Source organism: Emydura macquarii, unplaced genomic scaffold, assembly GCF_026122565.2.
Source record: "Emydura macquarii macquarii isolate MOO-44397 ecotype Brisbane River unplaced genomic scaffold, CSIRO-AGI_Emac_v2 contig_799, whole genome shotgun sequence".
Classification (NCBI taxonomy): Eukaryota; Metazoa; Chordata; order Testudines; family Chelidae; genus Emydura; species Emydura macquarii.
Genome location: NW_027130936.1, coordinates 92,299 through 107,683, shown reverse-complemented (window position 1 = coordinate 107,683; position 15,385 = coordinate 92,299). Strand labels below are relative to the sequence as shown.

General features: G+C 38.9%; 2 protein-coding genes across 2 annotated transcripts in view; one reads left to right on the top strand and one right to left on the bottom strand.

Moving 5' to 3' along the window:
• The window catches only part of NPTN (neuroplastin), a 92,083-nt gene extending 79,344 nt beyond the window's left edge, over nt 1-12,739 (top strand). Inside the window, exons 6-9 of the mRNA XM_067543188.1 lie at nt 165-438; nt 10,171-10,192; nt 11,054-11,130; nt 11,693-12,739. Coding sequence (XP_067399289.1) covers nt 165-438; nt 10,171-10,192; nt 11,054-11,114 — 357 coding nt within the window. The 3' untranslated portion in view covers nt 11,115-11,130; nt 11,693-12,739. The remainder of the gene's footprint in view (nt 1-164; nt 439-10,170; nt 10,193-11,053; nt 11,131-11,692) is intronic.
• Nucleotides 12,740-12,801: 62 nt separating this feature from the next.
• Nucleotides 12,802-15,385, bottom strand: part of REC114 (REC114 meiotic recombination protein) — a 55,650-nt gene continuing 53,066 nt past the window's right edge. Inside the window, exon 6 of the mRNA XM_067543187.1 lies at nt 12,802-12,977. Coding sequence (XP_067399288.1) covers nt 12,813-12,977 — 165 coding nt within the window. The 3' untranslated portion in view covers nt 12,802-12,812. The remainder of the gene's footprint in view (nt 12,978-15,385) is intronic.

The following is a 15,385-nucleotide window of genomic DNA, read 5'->3' as shown; positions in this document are numbered from 1 at the left end:
CAGGAACGTCTGCACTGCTATTTTTAGCCTTTTATTGTGAGCCTGAGTTAGTTGACCTAGCCTGTGAGACTTGCTACCATGGGTTTTTCTTTGCAATGTAGACATACCCTAACAGCTTGGCTTACTAAAAGTTCCCATCCCCCTCTGTTCTCTTCTTTTAACAGGAAATCAACAACTCCTCTGGCCGATTCTTTGTTACAAATAAAGACAATTACACTGAGTTGAGTATCACAAACCTCCAGATAAGTGAGGATCCCGGCGAGTATGAGTGCAATGCAACCAATCCGATTGGCTCTGCCAGTGCCACCACCATCTTGCGAGTGCGCAGCCACCTGGCCCCTCTCTGGCCCTTCCTGGGAATATTGGCAGAGATTATCATCCTTGTTGTTATCATAGTGGTTTATGAGAAGAGGAAGCGGCCAGATGAAGTCCCAGACGGTAAGAGTGTTTTCAAAGCCACTTGTAAAACTTATGGAACCAGGTCACTGGGAGAAAATAAGCACCATAGTCCATGAAGAGTTCTGAAAAGTTCTAATTTCAGCAGCTATTTTCTCTCCAAATAGTAGGCCCTTCATATAGCGATGCAGAGTCTGTGCATTAATTCCTAGCTTTGCATGTCGCTGATTCCTCATACTATGGAATAAGAAGACCGTTATTTCAAGAATTTGGAAACATTTGTTGCAAAACTGGTTGTGGTTCCCTCTCTGCTATAGCGCTTAGATTGGACACTTCAGTCATACAGTATAGGATAATAAACTGACATCTCCCAAGTCCTTAGCGTGTCCTCCTAAATCTGGCAAACTATGTTGGACTAAGCAACATGCAGGGATTGGTTTTCAGGTTACATTAAATTTTGACTTCAAATGACCATAGGGAGACATTGATTGCACTGTTCTTATAGTCATTCATCAGTTATTTGATATTTAAATAAGGGCGAGGGTCTTCTAATCTGAGTTTTGCATCCTGGGCTCTGCTGAAAGCATTGGTAATGTTTTTAACAGTGTGTTTTATTTAATCGAGATTACATAATGTAATCAAGCAATGTTGTGGAGATTTCAGTCTAGCAGTGTCTATTGGGTTAAATTCCAGGTTGAGAGGAGCTAGGTTACCTTCCTTCCAGGGTCGTGGTAGGATTCATTAGTTAAATGTGTGTTCAGTATTTAGAAAAGGTAAAGTTTTTATTTTATCCTTACTTGAGCTCTTTACACTAGATCTTCTTCCTTTCTTTAAGGAAGGGGGACAGTTTCAGAGGAGAAACTGGTGATTGAAAGACAGACTGGTGAACAGACTTTAATGTACCGGTTGCTTACAATGTTGTCTATCAAAAGCCTACCCAAGGAGTCTTCATGAGGAACTGATTGATCATTATAAGGATGTGATGTTTTCAAGTAATGGATCAGATGAAGAAGAGTGCAGCTTGGAGTGACCACATCCATATCATGATTCACTATTTTATTATACTGAACAATCCTTCTAGTGTATCAGGCTTGATCTACACTGCCACCAGTAGTTGGCAGGAGATATGTAAGCTATGTAAAGTAGCTTGCGTATCTCCTGTCAACTTACTTACGTTGCTGTACCGCGGTGTCTTCTGTGCTATGTCAACGGGAGACGCCCTTTGGTCGACGCAGCCTTACTCCTTTCAGGGACGTGGATTAATGGTGTCAATCGGAGAGCACTTCTGGGATCGATCCCAAAGAGCTGGCAGTGTAGACATACCCTCAGGCTGGTACCACAATCCTCCAGTGTATTACAATTTGTGCAACAATAACTACTGTAGTTGAGGCAGTAAAACAGATGGATTGATTGTTCAGTGGTTTTCAAATGTTCACCTATTGAGATGAAAATTTCTGAGCCCAAGGTGAACTTTTTTGCAAAGTTTGAGCAAAAATAGCTCCACCATTTCTAATACCTTGGAGAATGGAAAGTCTTTCTTCATTTACAAAGAAATATTTTTTAATAAAAAACCTCATATCAAAACATCAGAAACTTGGAAGTTTGAGTCTGACATAGAGCAAATGCATAACCTGAGTTGAGAGAGAACCTGCTTCACTTCAGCCAAGTTATGTGAATGTAAAAATGCCTACAAAGCATGCGCAAAGACTTTGCTAAGCTTGTTAGAAATGCACCTAGGGACAAAGTGGTGCACAGTGACGGACACTCACTGATACCATAGTGATGGGTGGCAACATAAAACCCTAAACTAGTCCCAAGATGGCTCTGAACCAGCCCACAAAACTTTACATCTGTGTTGATAAACTGAATTTTTAAAAACTTATCTTTACTAGTCTTTTCCCTGTAACAAAACCCCTTTGCTTAGAGGAATGTGCCCTGGGTGGGGAACCAGCATGGCCTGTATTATAGTCCCACCTCTTCCATTGGTGGCTCTTCATAATTTATTGCACTTTGCAACCCTTTATCTAGTGAGGTCTGACCAGGGATTACAGTAGGATCTTAACAATTGTAATTTGGCATGGAAACCGTCCTTACTAAGGAGCAGTTCATGGACTTATTCCAGTGGAAACTTGTTTTCATTTGGCCAAATTCCAAGCATTTGCAATGCCATTATCTTAAACTCATTAATTGTGCATCTTAAAATGATGCATGTGTCAACAGTTAAATGTGCAGTGAATTTAGGCTCCCATGAAGTATTCTCATTTGGTTTGGCCACTTTTCTTAAATGCTTAAGGAAACCCGGGATCTTCTCTCTTTCAGTGGAGATATTCTGGCAGTGATGGGCCAAATTGTTCAGATTATTGAATTTGCTTGTTTTCTTTGCTATTCTGAAGGCCCTGGAGATGCTTCTCTTCTCAGCCTACTTCCTTTTCTAGGGGAGGAAATTAAATGTAAATGTCTACATGAGTATGCCATTAAGGATAAAGAAAATCCTGGGTAAAAGAAATCCATCAGTTTGAAATCCACTCAACATCAAAAATAGTTAGTTCTGGGTTAGACATGTGTCCTGGAGTCTCCTGGCTTATTCCTTTGCCTTTACAATCACACCATAAAGTTGTCTCTGCTGTTACTGTGGAAAAGACCCTCACGAGCAGTGGAAAGTGCTGTTAAATGCACAAGTGAAAGAAAATGAAAAACCTGGAGACGTCACTGATATTTGAACTTTTAGTTATATTAAGCAAAACATTCCAAACAAAGCAATTTTTAAACTGACTGACCGACCCTTTACTGTTCAAAGTCATGAAATGCCAAAGTTAAGGTTGAACATCAATTGTGCTTTTTGTGTGCGCCATTTGCATTGAACTTTTAATTGCATCTATGGAAGTGCGAAACAATGAGCTATATTTAACCTGCTAAAGAAATTAATATTGACCCTTGTATACCATATGCCAGAGTATGTTGTAGAGTTTCATTAAGGCATTACTCTAAATAACACTAATTAGCACCTAAAAACACAGCTGTGATCCATAATCTGCACTGGCTATCATTGGATTATCAGTTGATTTCCTCAGGCAGTTTTAAGGTATTGGTTTTGACCTATAAAGTCCTAAATGACTTGGTTCCTGGCTATCTCATGTGATATTACTTCAGCTCTAATCAGTGGAGGTGCTTTACCTATCCGTACTTCCTGGCACCACAGGGGAGTTGGTGGCACAGGGTCCCCTTTGAGAGCCTTTGAATCTAGGGTGTATTCTCGCCCCAAATCTACCCTCCCTCCTTCCTTGAGCCTTGGCTGTTTTATCCCAAGGTGGACTGACTAGAATCACACTCTTAACAAAGATTTCCCTGTAGCGTGGCAAGTGGGAGAGGCAGTCAGGAGAACACTTGAATGGGGAGACATGGCCATTTGTGTCTTCACTTGAGAACTTTAAACTAGTGGGTCACTAAGATCCAGACAGTTTAGTCTGCTCCAGGCTACCTACTTTGGCTTATCAGGTGGCTGCTAGTAGTAAGCAGCCTAAATGACATGGCACACAAGATTTTCATCTACAGCCTAACCTCCTGGTATGCTGTATTTTAGTTCAGAGCCCACTGGAGGAAGGCTTTGGGGGAGGAGAAGAGATCTGTGTTCAGTCTGCTCTTTTAAAGATCCCCAAGGCTTTTTAGTAACTTGCTGGACTGTCTCTTTAAGGAGATCTCAACATATCTCTGTGACTGAATGCAAATGAAACCTCTCATAAGCTTTCTCAAGGAGAAAGAAACTTCTCTACTAGAAAATGTCCAGTTACATAGAAACTCAACAGGACCAAATTCCAGCAACTTTCCTTTTATAAGGCAAGGCTTAAGCCCTGCCCTGACTGACACAAAGCCAGCCAAACAGCTGGAGCAGGATTACCTCAAAGTCTGGAATGCTCCTAATAGTTCATAATCTTCCTCCCTCTTATTATCCCCAGTAACAGTGTCATCTTTCAGAAATCAGTGTCCTCTTTCTGCTCTTCCCACCATAGGAGTACTTGATATTTAGTTCTTCAGAGGCCTGGAAAGTTATGCCCACATTCTGTATCTCAAGAGACTAAAGCAGTCTGTAAAACAGCATACATTCAAGATCCTTCAGCTCAACCCTGACTCTGATGGACAAGGAGAGGGAGCAAGACGTATCATTGCTGGAAACAGTGATTTGGTGCTCTTGCCCGGACTGACTACTTGATGATGAACAAGGAAGAGACCCCACAGCTTGAATTGGTGTTGCCATGATGCACACAGGTACAGGTGGTGCTGGCATTAAAACACGCACAATTCACTGCATAGACAAGAGGACAGTCTTAATTCTGGCATTTCCTGACTTGAGTTCCTGCCTGTGTAGCCTCAATGCTGCATGAAAATAGCTTTTAGCATTTGACTGGTCTCCTATTCCAAGGAAAAGAGGTTGAGGATAGTATAAAGCTCCTTTAATTCTTTCCTAACATACTCGTTGTTTACCCCTTTGCTGCTGCTGTGTAGCAGAATGAGTAAAACTAGTCCCTAAATCCAGTGGAAACTGTATTCCCATCTGGAAGTGTGACTAGCGTCTTGAGTTCTTGCTTGCAATTTTTGCTGTAGTGCCTTGTTGACTAGGAGTATCTTTTGCATCCCACAGTGAGAGGTTCCTGCAGCGAACACTATTTATTTGCTTGCTAAATGAACCCCTGGCTTTCACTTGTGCACTGGAAGGAGGAGGGAGAGATTGTGTTTGATCCCTTCATAATTTTTCAGGAAAAACCCGACCTTTCTTCCCACATAACACAGCAATGCATTTTCTTTTTGCGAATAGCTGTCTGGTTCATAGGTTGTCTCATACAGTAGCTGAATAATGTGCTGCTTTCAACATCAGGAGCTATTGAAAAGTCACATAGCATATTTAGGCCAAAGGTGCTGCTCCTTCACTGCATGTATGATCAAAAGCCAGTTTTCAGTAAGGTAATGCTGATTCATTTTGCCCAGCGCATATGTTGGTTGGTGGTCATTTTACAATGAAAGGGGCAAAATAGCTTCCCCCTGCCCGTGGTAGCTGCTTATTTTTTGAGACTGTAATGACAGTCAGAGATCAGCCATTGTGACCTCTAGTATTTCAAAGGCTCTTCAGTGAAGAAAGTGCTTTTACATAGCGAATCACTTTTTAAAAGTGCATGTTCTTGGGTAAGTAGCAAGTAAAAACTCCTTGGTTGCATTCCTACCCAAGAATGTAGCAACTGAACAGTTTTTACTTCCAAATCCATTTTCTACATAATCTTCAGTTTAAAGCCATGAAATAACTTAGTTATTATAACGTCTTCTCTTTCTTCCCTTTTCATTTGTCAGCTTAATAAGTAAACTATTTCCATAATATTTCTGCTCCAGTAGTGCAGCAGTTGCATTCCATCACCCCGCCTTTTTTCTAATACTCATTTTTCTTGCCTTTCTATGCTACTCTTACTGTAAGTAGTCATTTAAAGAACAAAATGTTTATTTCACTAAAATGGTTATCTTGTTTCAAGTTTTTATTTTTCTACTACCCTTCACTTTTCTCCCCCACACCTAGCCTCACCAAGGGGAGAGAACTGTCAGACACAAACTATAAGAATGCATAGGAGTTAACTATACCTGCAGCTAAGGATCACTGTAGCACAGTGACAGCCAAATGGCATCACTTCTCAGGTGGCCTTGCCCTTTAGCTCTGCATAGGTTTGTTAGATGCTATTATAGGAACAGAATCCATTATAAACCTAATTTGACCACTCTTGCCCATATGTTTTGTTATAAATATATACTTATGCCTATATTCCATTTTAGATTGATTGATTGCTTTTTTGGTACAGGAGCTGTTCACTAATATGCACGTTTTATGCAGCCCATGAGTCTTTTATCCCATTTTTCTATTGGTCATGTAGCATGATAGAAATTGTTTTAATGCTATTTTTTCTATCGCAAACTTGGGACTTAGTGGCTGTATATGTTCTCTAAATTGTTGTGTATAACACAAGCCCTTGACAGTTAATAAGGGTTTTAACTCTCTGCTGTACTAAAGCTTGCATATCTCCTGAAAATTACTAGTTTTTAAGAACACTACCATCCTGCATTTTGGAAGTCATCAGAATACTGATAATGATTTTTGGGAACCTGAAGAGTAAAATACAAAAACTTAATATTAGGCAAATAAAGTCTAAAACTCTTTTCAATGATAAAGTTCTCTGGAAGTAGAATGTTCAAATTCCCCATCAGATTGTTTTGATTTTCTCTCTCTTCCTGGAAAGGCAGTTTTACACTTAGGTGCTGCCTTTTGTAGCAATTTTATGGAGCTGCTATAAAGTTTTATAAGTAGTTCCATTATAAAACTAGATTTCCAAGTGGCTTAGACAGGCCATTTTAAAAGGAGAAAAAAAGTACTTGAGTTGACATTTGGCATAAGCTTAGACTTCGGGCCGTCAGTATTTATCAGAAGTGGGGTAAGGGAACAGAATTGACTACTGCCCTATAACTCTGGTCTGACACATGTTCATCTCTTATGCTGCTGCTGCTTTTTTTTAAACCTCCTGTTTCATTCACTTCTGTGAAACATTAAATTGAAACAGCTGCATGAGTTGTATTAGATGAAGGGATATTCAGCAGCAGAATAGACTGTTTGAGAGAGAATAATATTTACTTATGCTGTTGTCAAACTTTTTTTAAATCCATGTCTGAAAATTAATTCTCAATGACTCCTAGAGTAATTAAAAAAATATAATAGCATCATAACAGGCCATACTAAGTATTAATCCAATATTGAATATGGCTTTATATATAGGGTGATTGTTCCAAAGGAGACACAACATACTTCCTCTAAACACGCACACAATAATTGGGTATTATGATAAATTAAATAGAAAAAAAAACAGAATTAAAGTAATGTTGACCGTGACAAGCAAGGGAAATAGCGCTGGATATTAATTTCCCTGCTCATGCTGCAGGTGTGACCTCAGCACTGTTAGCCATGTACACTGCAGTGTGCAGGAGGGCTAGTTTACTAGATACTAGAGGTTGTAAACTTTCCAATTTCAGAATACCCTATTTCAGGGCAATGCTAAGCAGATAATCACTTTACCTACAAGCAAGATTTGTTGTTAATCTTGCATTATATAAACAATGATTCACTGGAGTCTGCAGATCCTCCTGATTTAAAAAGCAAATTCCTGTGGAGTGAGGGGTATAGTGCAGTTAGCTTGTACAACTGAAGCCTGAGTCGCAGTATTTCAAGAGTCCGCACAGTACTGTTCATCTGCACACATTTGAATGGAATGAGGAGGCATGTTCACATCTTTTCTGATCATTGATTTCAAGTACTAGTGAGTTAGACAATTGGTTACTAGAGCAGGCCGTCTGGCATGAGGATTTTTGGTTATATTGATATTTGTCGGTTACTATGACTTCTTTTTTTTCCCCCTCAATTGCATCATACCCTTAAAAAAAATGGTGGTAAGTGAGAGATCTGCATGCTTTGGAGTTTGTTTAATCTCCGCTTCAGTCTATACGATGCACAGTTCATAATGTTAACACTTTTCTTAAAGTTTATTCATTCACGTTCACAACTAATTTGGATTTCAGTTTGCTGTTTTTAATCTTTATTTACTCTTAATTTGTACTTTTTCTGTAGTTCTGTTCCCCCCTGATTTCTTCATTAGGGTTTTGGTCCTTTGTCTATACTGTATTGTACTGTACTGGGGAAGCTTTTGTAGCAGTTAAATGGATGACCAACAAGCTAGTGACATACAAAGGCATTTTCTTTCATTTCCTTTTAATGAACCTATAGAATCTAGATGGGTGGAAGCTATCAGTCTCAGAGCTTATATGTAACTGTAACCATTCTTATAGGCACAGCTCCTACAGTTACTAGATCTTTGCTAGGACAACACTCACCGGTAGCATTTGTAAATCAGAAAAATGTTAGACTAACACTTAAACTATTCATCTGACTCTGCATCCATGCTACATGTATTTTAGTTAAGATCACAGAATGGTTACCATAACAAGAGAAGGCTTGCAACCCAGTAATACAGTTTTATGTTTCTGAAGTTTAGCAAAACTCCCAGAGATGTTCATTTTATTTGTAGAAGGCTAAGATGACAAAGTCTTGAAGTATGTCTGCTTTCGTATGGCGTTACTAACCTTACTAATCCTAAAAAAAAAAGAAAACAAAAAAAACTAAGGACTCACTGATGTCTGGCCGATTCCATTAAAAGGTTCCCACAGTGTGTAGTTTATAGTTTGTAGGGTATGTAGCATCATCCGTTTTGAATCTTTTGGGAATCGAAAGATGTTTGTGGAGGCAGGACTTAGTTTTACTCTTCTGTGCTTTGTGTTTCAGTTCCTGGATGTCTCTGTATATCTCCACTGTATATACAGCACAGTGATGTCGGTTGTCCTTATTAGTCCTAGTTTTCCCTGTACCATGTCTTGATAGTGTATTGTTGCTAGTAATAGACTTCTGTGGACACTGGTGTGTCGCTAAGTGTGTTACTTTGGCTGTAAAGTTGTTGGTTTGTGGTTAGTTCTTTATTTTTTTGAAATATTTTTTTATTCCGGTCACTGTTTGTGCTGGCGGTGGCTTTGCCTATCCGTTGCCTTGAAGGTACAGGTGGAATAATGTCCCATATTTTACAGACATTACTCCTAGTGTGTGCTCATGCAGATGCCTACACTGTTAAAACTGTAATTTCCATAACTGCTTCATGTGCACTAAGCCCCCTTGTGGAATCCTGCTGAGAGTTTCTTAAAGACTTAAGTAAAAAAAAAATCATTCCACTTTTTAAAAAACAATGGATTAGCAATTGATCCCAAACAGTAGTGCTACAAGGAGCACTTACACAACTCCATGGATTAATTTTTGACACTATTTAAAGGCACCCAATTACTACTCTCTCTAGTGCAGCATGGGGGCAAAATAAGGCATTTATAAATCCTAAAGGATAAAATGTTAAATTGTTCATGAAAGAGCGTATGTTCAAACATCACAAATCGTTGGATTTTTTTCAATTTCTAAAAGATGTAACTTTTTTCTGGCTTTTTTTGCCAAGAGACACAGGCAGAGAGATCAGTGCTGTCAGTCTGTTTTCTCCAAGAACACCATTTAACTTTTCCTGGTGTTTTATGAGTCTTGTCCTGATGTACACATGCATAGTGCCTGCTGCTATGCAAGGCCTGCACTTGTTGTTTTCATCAGATTAACATATTGCAGTTTCCACTTCTCCCGAAACTGGTCCAAATGTGAGATCAGGAAAAATGGAACATGAAATGGTTGTATAATCATTGGGGGAAGAAGAGATGGTGTATACCTTTTGTGTATATACTGCTACTTGCCCATCAAGAATTGATGAATGTGTGTTTAAAAAAAAAAAAAAAGTTTAATGCAAGAAAACAAACAGCAGGATTTTACAACTGAAATGTTGGTTTGTCTTCTCATCTAATTTATAAGATTGAACCACTGGAACTTGGGGACAAGATAAGTATGACCATATTGCAATAATCTGTCCGCTACAGTTGCAGTTCTTCATGATGAACATTGAAAGTGTTAACTCAAATCATTGAAACAACATACTTGCCATTAAAACTTGAATCCAGAAAAATAACTTCATGAACCTTTGCACTACCAAGTGGAATGGCCTTTAACGCTGTAGATAGATCAGTTTGCTGTTCACTGTCCAGCTAGAGTTTAATACAGAACCTGACTCCATTCTCTTTCCTTCCTTTGTCTTTCATTGGATCACAATGGAACTCATGCTACAGATGACGAACCAGCTGGGCCAATGTAAGTACTTTTATCTGGGTATCTTCAGATAAAACTATCTAGTTCAGTCACTATTGCTAAATTTGTAGCTTATGATTGCTTATTGGAAGCACTTGGTGGCTTATGGGATTTTGTAGTGTATGAAACCTAGATTCAGGCATGATAGTAATTACTATTTGTATTATAGCAGTCAGAGTTTCTAATGGGGTTTAGAGTATTGTGCTAGATGGTATTCAAGCAAATAAGAAAATAGTTCCTGCCCCAAAGAGCCTGTGGGTTAAAGCCATCTACTTTGGTTTTCCTTCCTTAGGCCAGGAAGAGCAATACAAATTCATTTGGACGTGAATAGTACAAAGGGCTTAGTCACAGAGCTGGACAAATATAGCAAAAATATTTGCAAATATCCTTCTAAATAAAACCTGCTGACTCACTGGTATTTGTGCCCCAAACTTTTATTGGCTTATTCATGACTATTTGGGTGAGGGAGATATTTGCAAGAATCTTCCTGTAAAAGCAAGTGTTGTGAAAATCTGTAGAAGCAAGTATTCACAAGATTAATCGAGACAGAAATGCTCTCCTGGTCCTTACTTTTGAATAACTTAGATACTACTTCACCCACCTTGTCTTTTATTGGACCAACTTCTGTTGGTGAGAGAGACAAGCTTCCAAGCTTACATAGAGCTCTTCTTCAGGTGAGCTCTATGTGAGCCTGAAAACTTCATCAACGGAAGTTGGTCCAATAAAAGTTCTTACTTCATCCATCTTCTCTCTCTACTGTCCTGGTACCAGCACAGCTACAACACTGTATATTTGACTTGTCTCTTATCCATTCTGCTGTTACATTTTCAACAATTTTGATGTGACTTTTTTGCCCCTCTAAAGGAAAAGCAACTCTACAAACAATCACAAAGATAAAAACTTACGCCAGAGAAACACAAATTAATAATAATGCATATAATGTAAGTATGACTTTTTAGACATTTGAGAAATGTTGTTTATACGCTTCTGTTTTTCAATGAGGCATAACTAAAAACGTAAGAAATAATCAGAAAATAATATTGATCAAACAAGCCATGCATAGGTATGTCATTGAATTGTAAAGTTACCACAGCGCTGTTCCTGAAAGCATTCTGAACAAAGCATCCCTTCTGTTGAACTCTTCAACAAACACACTACTGAAAATATTTTGTTACCCAAAGGTTTTTATAAAAGATCCTGCCATTAGCCTAGGCCATATTCACACAACTCTAATCAAAGCATGATTCTTACCTGTGTATGGCTTCAGCAGCAAAGTATGTCTTCTCACTCACACTCACACAGGATTTTATAGATTTTATACCATAAAAGTAAATTTGTTTGCCAGGTGTAGGCAGTTTCAGGATGTAGGTTGAAACAAGAATAGGCAAGCCTTTATCTTAATAGCACATCTGACATTAGCAGTTTTATTATGTGCATTATGGCATACTGTATTCAGGGTGGTGGTAATCATTAACACTTTGTTCTCAATTCTTTTTTCCACAGAGCTTTAAGTTTCTGAGAGACTGATGGCACTATAACCTGCTAAATTAATGGTTGGAACTCTTGGTTCTAGAACTCCAGTTCTATTTGATTTTTCCTTTTCAAGTGAGCAACAATATGACTGTCTAAAAAAGCATGCCTTATTTAGCCTGTCCTGTAAGGATGACATACCCAGATACATTTTAACAATGCTTCAGTATAGAAAGTGTAAACTATTTTGGGCTTGATGTGCTGTGAATGTTGCTTTTTTTCCTTAAGGTATTTAAACATTAGAAGTAAGAAGTCAGCTTATGCATGCGCCATTTTTTACTTTCTTAAAGTAGCTGTTAAATTGGCAAAGCTCTAAAATGCACTGCTGCCATCTAGTGATAACTTTTGTAAAGTACAGCAAAACCTAAAAATATATACAGTATATATTTATATTTTTTGTGAAGGGGAAAACCAAAATACAGTAAGTGTTCATTTTTAAGCTGCTGATATATTCATTCCTTATATTGTATGTCTGAGAGAGGAGAGAATTATACTGTTCTGGTACTTAGGAGTAATATAAATTGAAATTATTTTAAGGGCTTAACCTATATAGAAAGATTTAGGTGTCCTATAATGAAAGACTTTAAAAGCTGGAACAGTCCAACAAGTGGTGAATTGCAGTGAAAACTTCAGTTTATAAATATATATATATGATTGCTTTTTAAGTGATTTTTTTGTTAAATCATGTAAATTCTCAAATCCTTTTGCACTGATGTGTTCAACATTCTTGTACATTCAATTCAGGCAAACTTTTATAATTTACGTTTTTGTTTTAAATTATGTTGAAATGTTACAGCATGGTGATATTCTATGCAACTAGTTATACTCTTCAGTTTGACACTGTAATTTCTCATGTTGATTTAAAGATTGATTGTAGAATTACAGACCCAACAGGGTTTTCATGCCGTGCATAACTGTAGATGCATGAACTTGTGTTCTGTGTATTTGTTGAAGTGCAATGATGTATAAAAAAGTGGATTCACCTGTTTTTAAAAATAAAACACTGACCAAAAAAAAAAATCTGAGACTTTCTCCAATTATAAACTTTTTGTATCCACTCAACTTATTACCTGAAATACAGTATTAACATTTCTCAATCTTCTGTCAGTTTTTTCAACTCCTTCTCCACTTCTTCCACAAATGCTGGGAAGTTCTGATCCATAAGACATAGGCGAATAAAAGGGCCTAATTCTTCAGCACTCCACACGGAATGCTGATATGCAAAGGGGAGCTCAAATGTTGATGATTTCAGCACAGACTGCAAAAACAAATGTAAAGGTGGTTTTCAGCACAGACTACAAAGGCAAAGGTGATTTTATTTAAGGTACATTTCATTGCCAGTGTAATCGAGGGTGTTTTTTTAAAGCCGCATTCATGGGGTCACAGAAATGCTTGTTTTACTACTCGTGCACTAAAAATCTACATGGCACTTGTTCATTACAAGTATGACCTGTAACAATCTGACTTGGTCAGATTTTATGTTAATTGCTAACATGCTAAAAAAGACAAATCTACAGTTTGTTTGCTAGGGTCTGACATCTAAGTACAAGGCTGTTTCAGATGTAGTCACCTTTTAAAAGCGTTTTCCAAACAACAGCGTTTTTAATGTATATTTGATCTCTGCACCCAAGAATATATATTTGCATCCTTTTCCTTCATGGCCAGAGTCTTCCTCTGACCTCTTTCCAGACTCTCTTCTCGAACTAAATCAAGAACTCAAAAATTAGGAAATGCCAGTTTTACAGTTGCAAGCTTATTTCTGCTTCCTGTTCAGCCGTCCTGTATATTGAATGAAGCAGGGATTCTATTCTTTTTATCTGATGCATAGCTTGTTAGGCCAAGTTGCAGCAGCCTCATCAGCAAAGGGCAGAACCTTCAGACCATCATCACATCTGGTCAGAGGGCAGTAATCAGTGATGTGACATAGTTGGTCTTCGGCTCCATCTGCATGGGAGGATCCTCACACTGGCCCTAGCTGTGAAGGCTGGCTGTACATTTACTCTGGTCCTTTAGAAATCAGTTCAGAAGCACCCATGAACAGTATTGTTGGATCCGTAGTAAGAGACTGGTTTCTGACGCCAGCTGCAGACCATTCTTCACACCCCATCGATGTAGAGAAATCTGGGCCGGGCAAATGGGCCCACAAACAGCTGCCTCGATGACAAGTCCACTCTTGGATGGTCGAAGAGGTTGGTGTATATTGGTAGACTCAGGTTTGCCCTGATCTTAACAGTTCTGGCTGTAGCATCTTCACAACAGATGTCTAGAGAAGAGATGTTGCTAAACACAGGGAGCCACAATACTGATGTGGGTCAATAGTTCCAGTCATAATGCACAGGGCTGAATGTAGTTGTATGTAAGCCAAGAATGGAGCCAGTGTGGTGCACAGTATTCTGCTGCAGAGTAACAGAGGGCTAAACTGGATGATCAGTGTGTAAGCGTTTGCTCCATATGAATGCTGGCCAATTTGCTTCGAAGGCTGTTATGCATCCTCACCTTAACTGTGGTTTTCCTCAGGTTAAGATATGAGAGTCAACAATACTCTGAGGTAAAGTGGGTGGGATTTATGTTTCAAGAGATGTCTATTGAGAAAGATAATTAGTTCTTGGCCTGCTCTGGCATTGTGAATATGGAATTCACTCAAAACTGTCTTGGTCACACTGGGGTGTAAATGCCACTGCCTACAGTATAGTCCATCTTAAATCAGTATTTAGGGCATCTTTGAATTCTGGAAATGACCAGGCTTGGATACTTAAGCAAATGTTGTCATTTGCATACATGAACATGTGGGACTGGGTGAGTGGAACGTCATTTATGTGCAGGTTGAAAATTGTTGGTGTGGAGCCTTGGGGTAGATTGTTGGTTTGTCTTTTCCATGGGCAAACCCTGTCTCCCATGTGCACTCAGAAACATCTGTTGCAGAGGAGGAGGTCAATGACATGGACTTACCCATGTTAGGAGTGCTCTTGATAATTTAACTATGCGTCTGGTGTGGCAGACCATGACGCATGCTGCTGTCAAGTCCAGAAATACAGCTCCCATCTTCAAATTCTTCTGAAAACTGTGTTTGATGAATATTGTCAAAGCTAGCACTTCATCGTAGGTGTTCCAAATTCTCTGAAAAGCCTACTTGCTTGACAACAGTATTGACTCCACTATGAAAAAAAGAAGTCTAATTACATGATTCTGTATTCTCAGTGCATGGGTACAAGGGTGTAAGATGAAGGCTGCAAGGCCAGCCATAAATCTGGCATTTCCTAGCCTTCAAGTGTTTGACTCTGCAACCTAAATAATGTAGCCAACAACTTTTTTAAATGTAACTTCTCGTTTAAAAAAGCTTAGCAAAAGTTACAACAGTAAATAATGCCAAACAGAAAATCACATACTATCAGTAGGGTTTGAACTAAACTGCTGACAGCAGGAGAAGGCTGCTATTATTAGAGGAAGGCAAAGGCGAAAGATGGACAACTGGCACTAGGACTTACATTGGAGGGGACTATCCCACCTCCCTCCAGCAGGAGGTGGGGCTCCTGTCCCACATGGTAGGTGATCCCAGCGGGGTGAGTGGGGCCATGGGTCAGGTCTAGGGAGGGGTATGAAGGAGGCAGCTCCCAATGTTCTTACTACTTTTGCAGTGATGCCAGCAAAACTGTTTTAAAACATTCA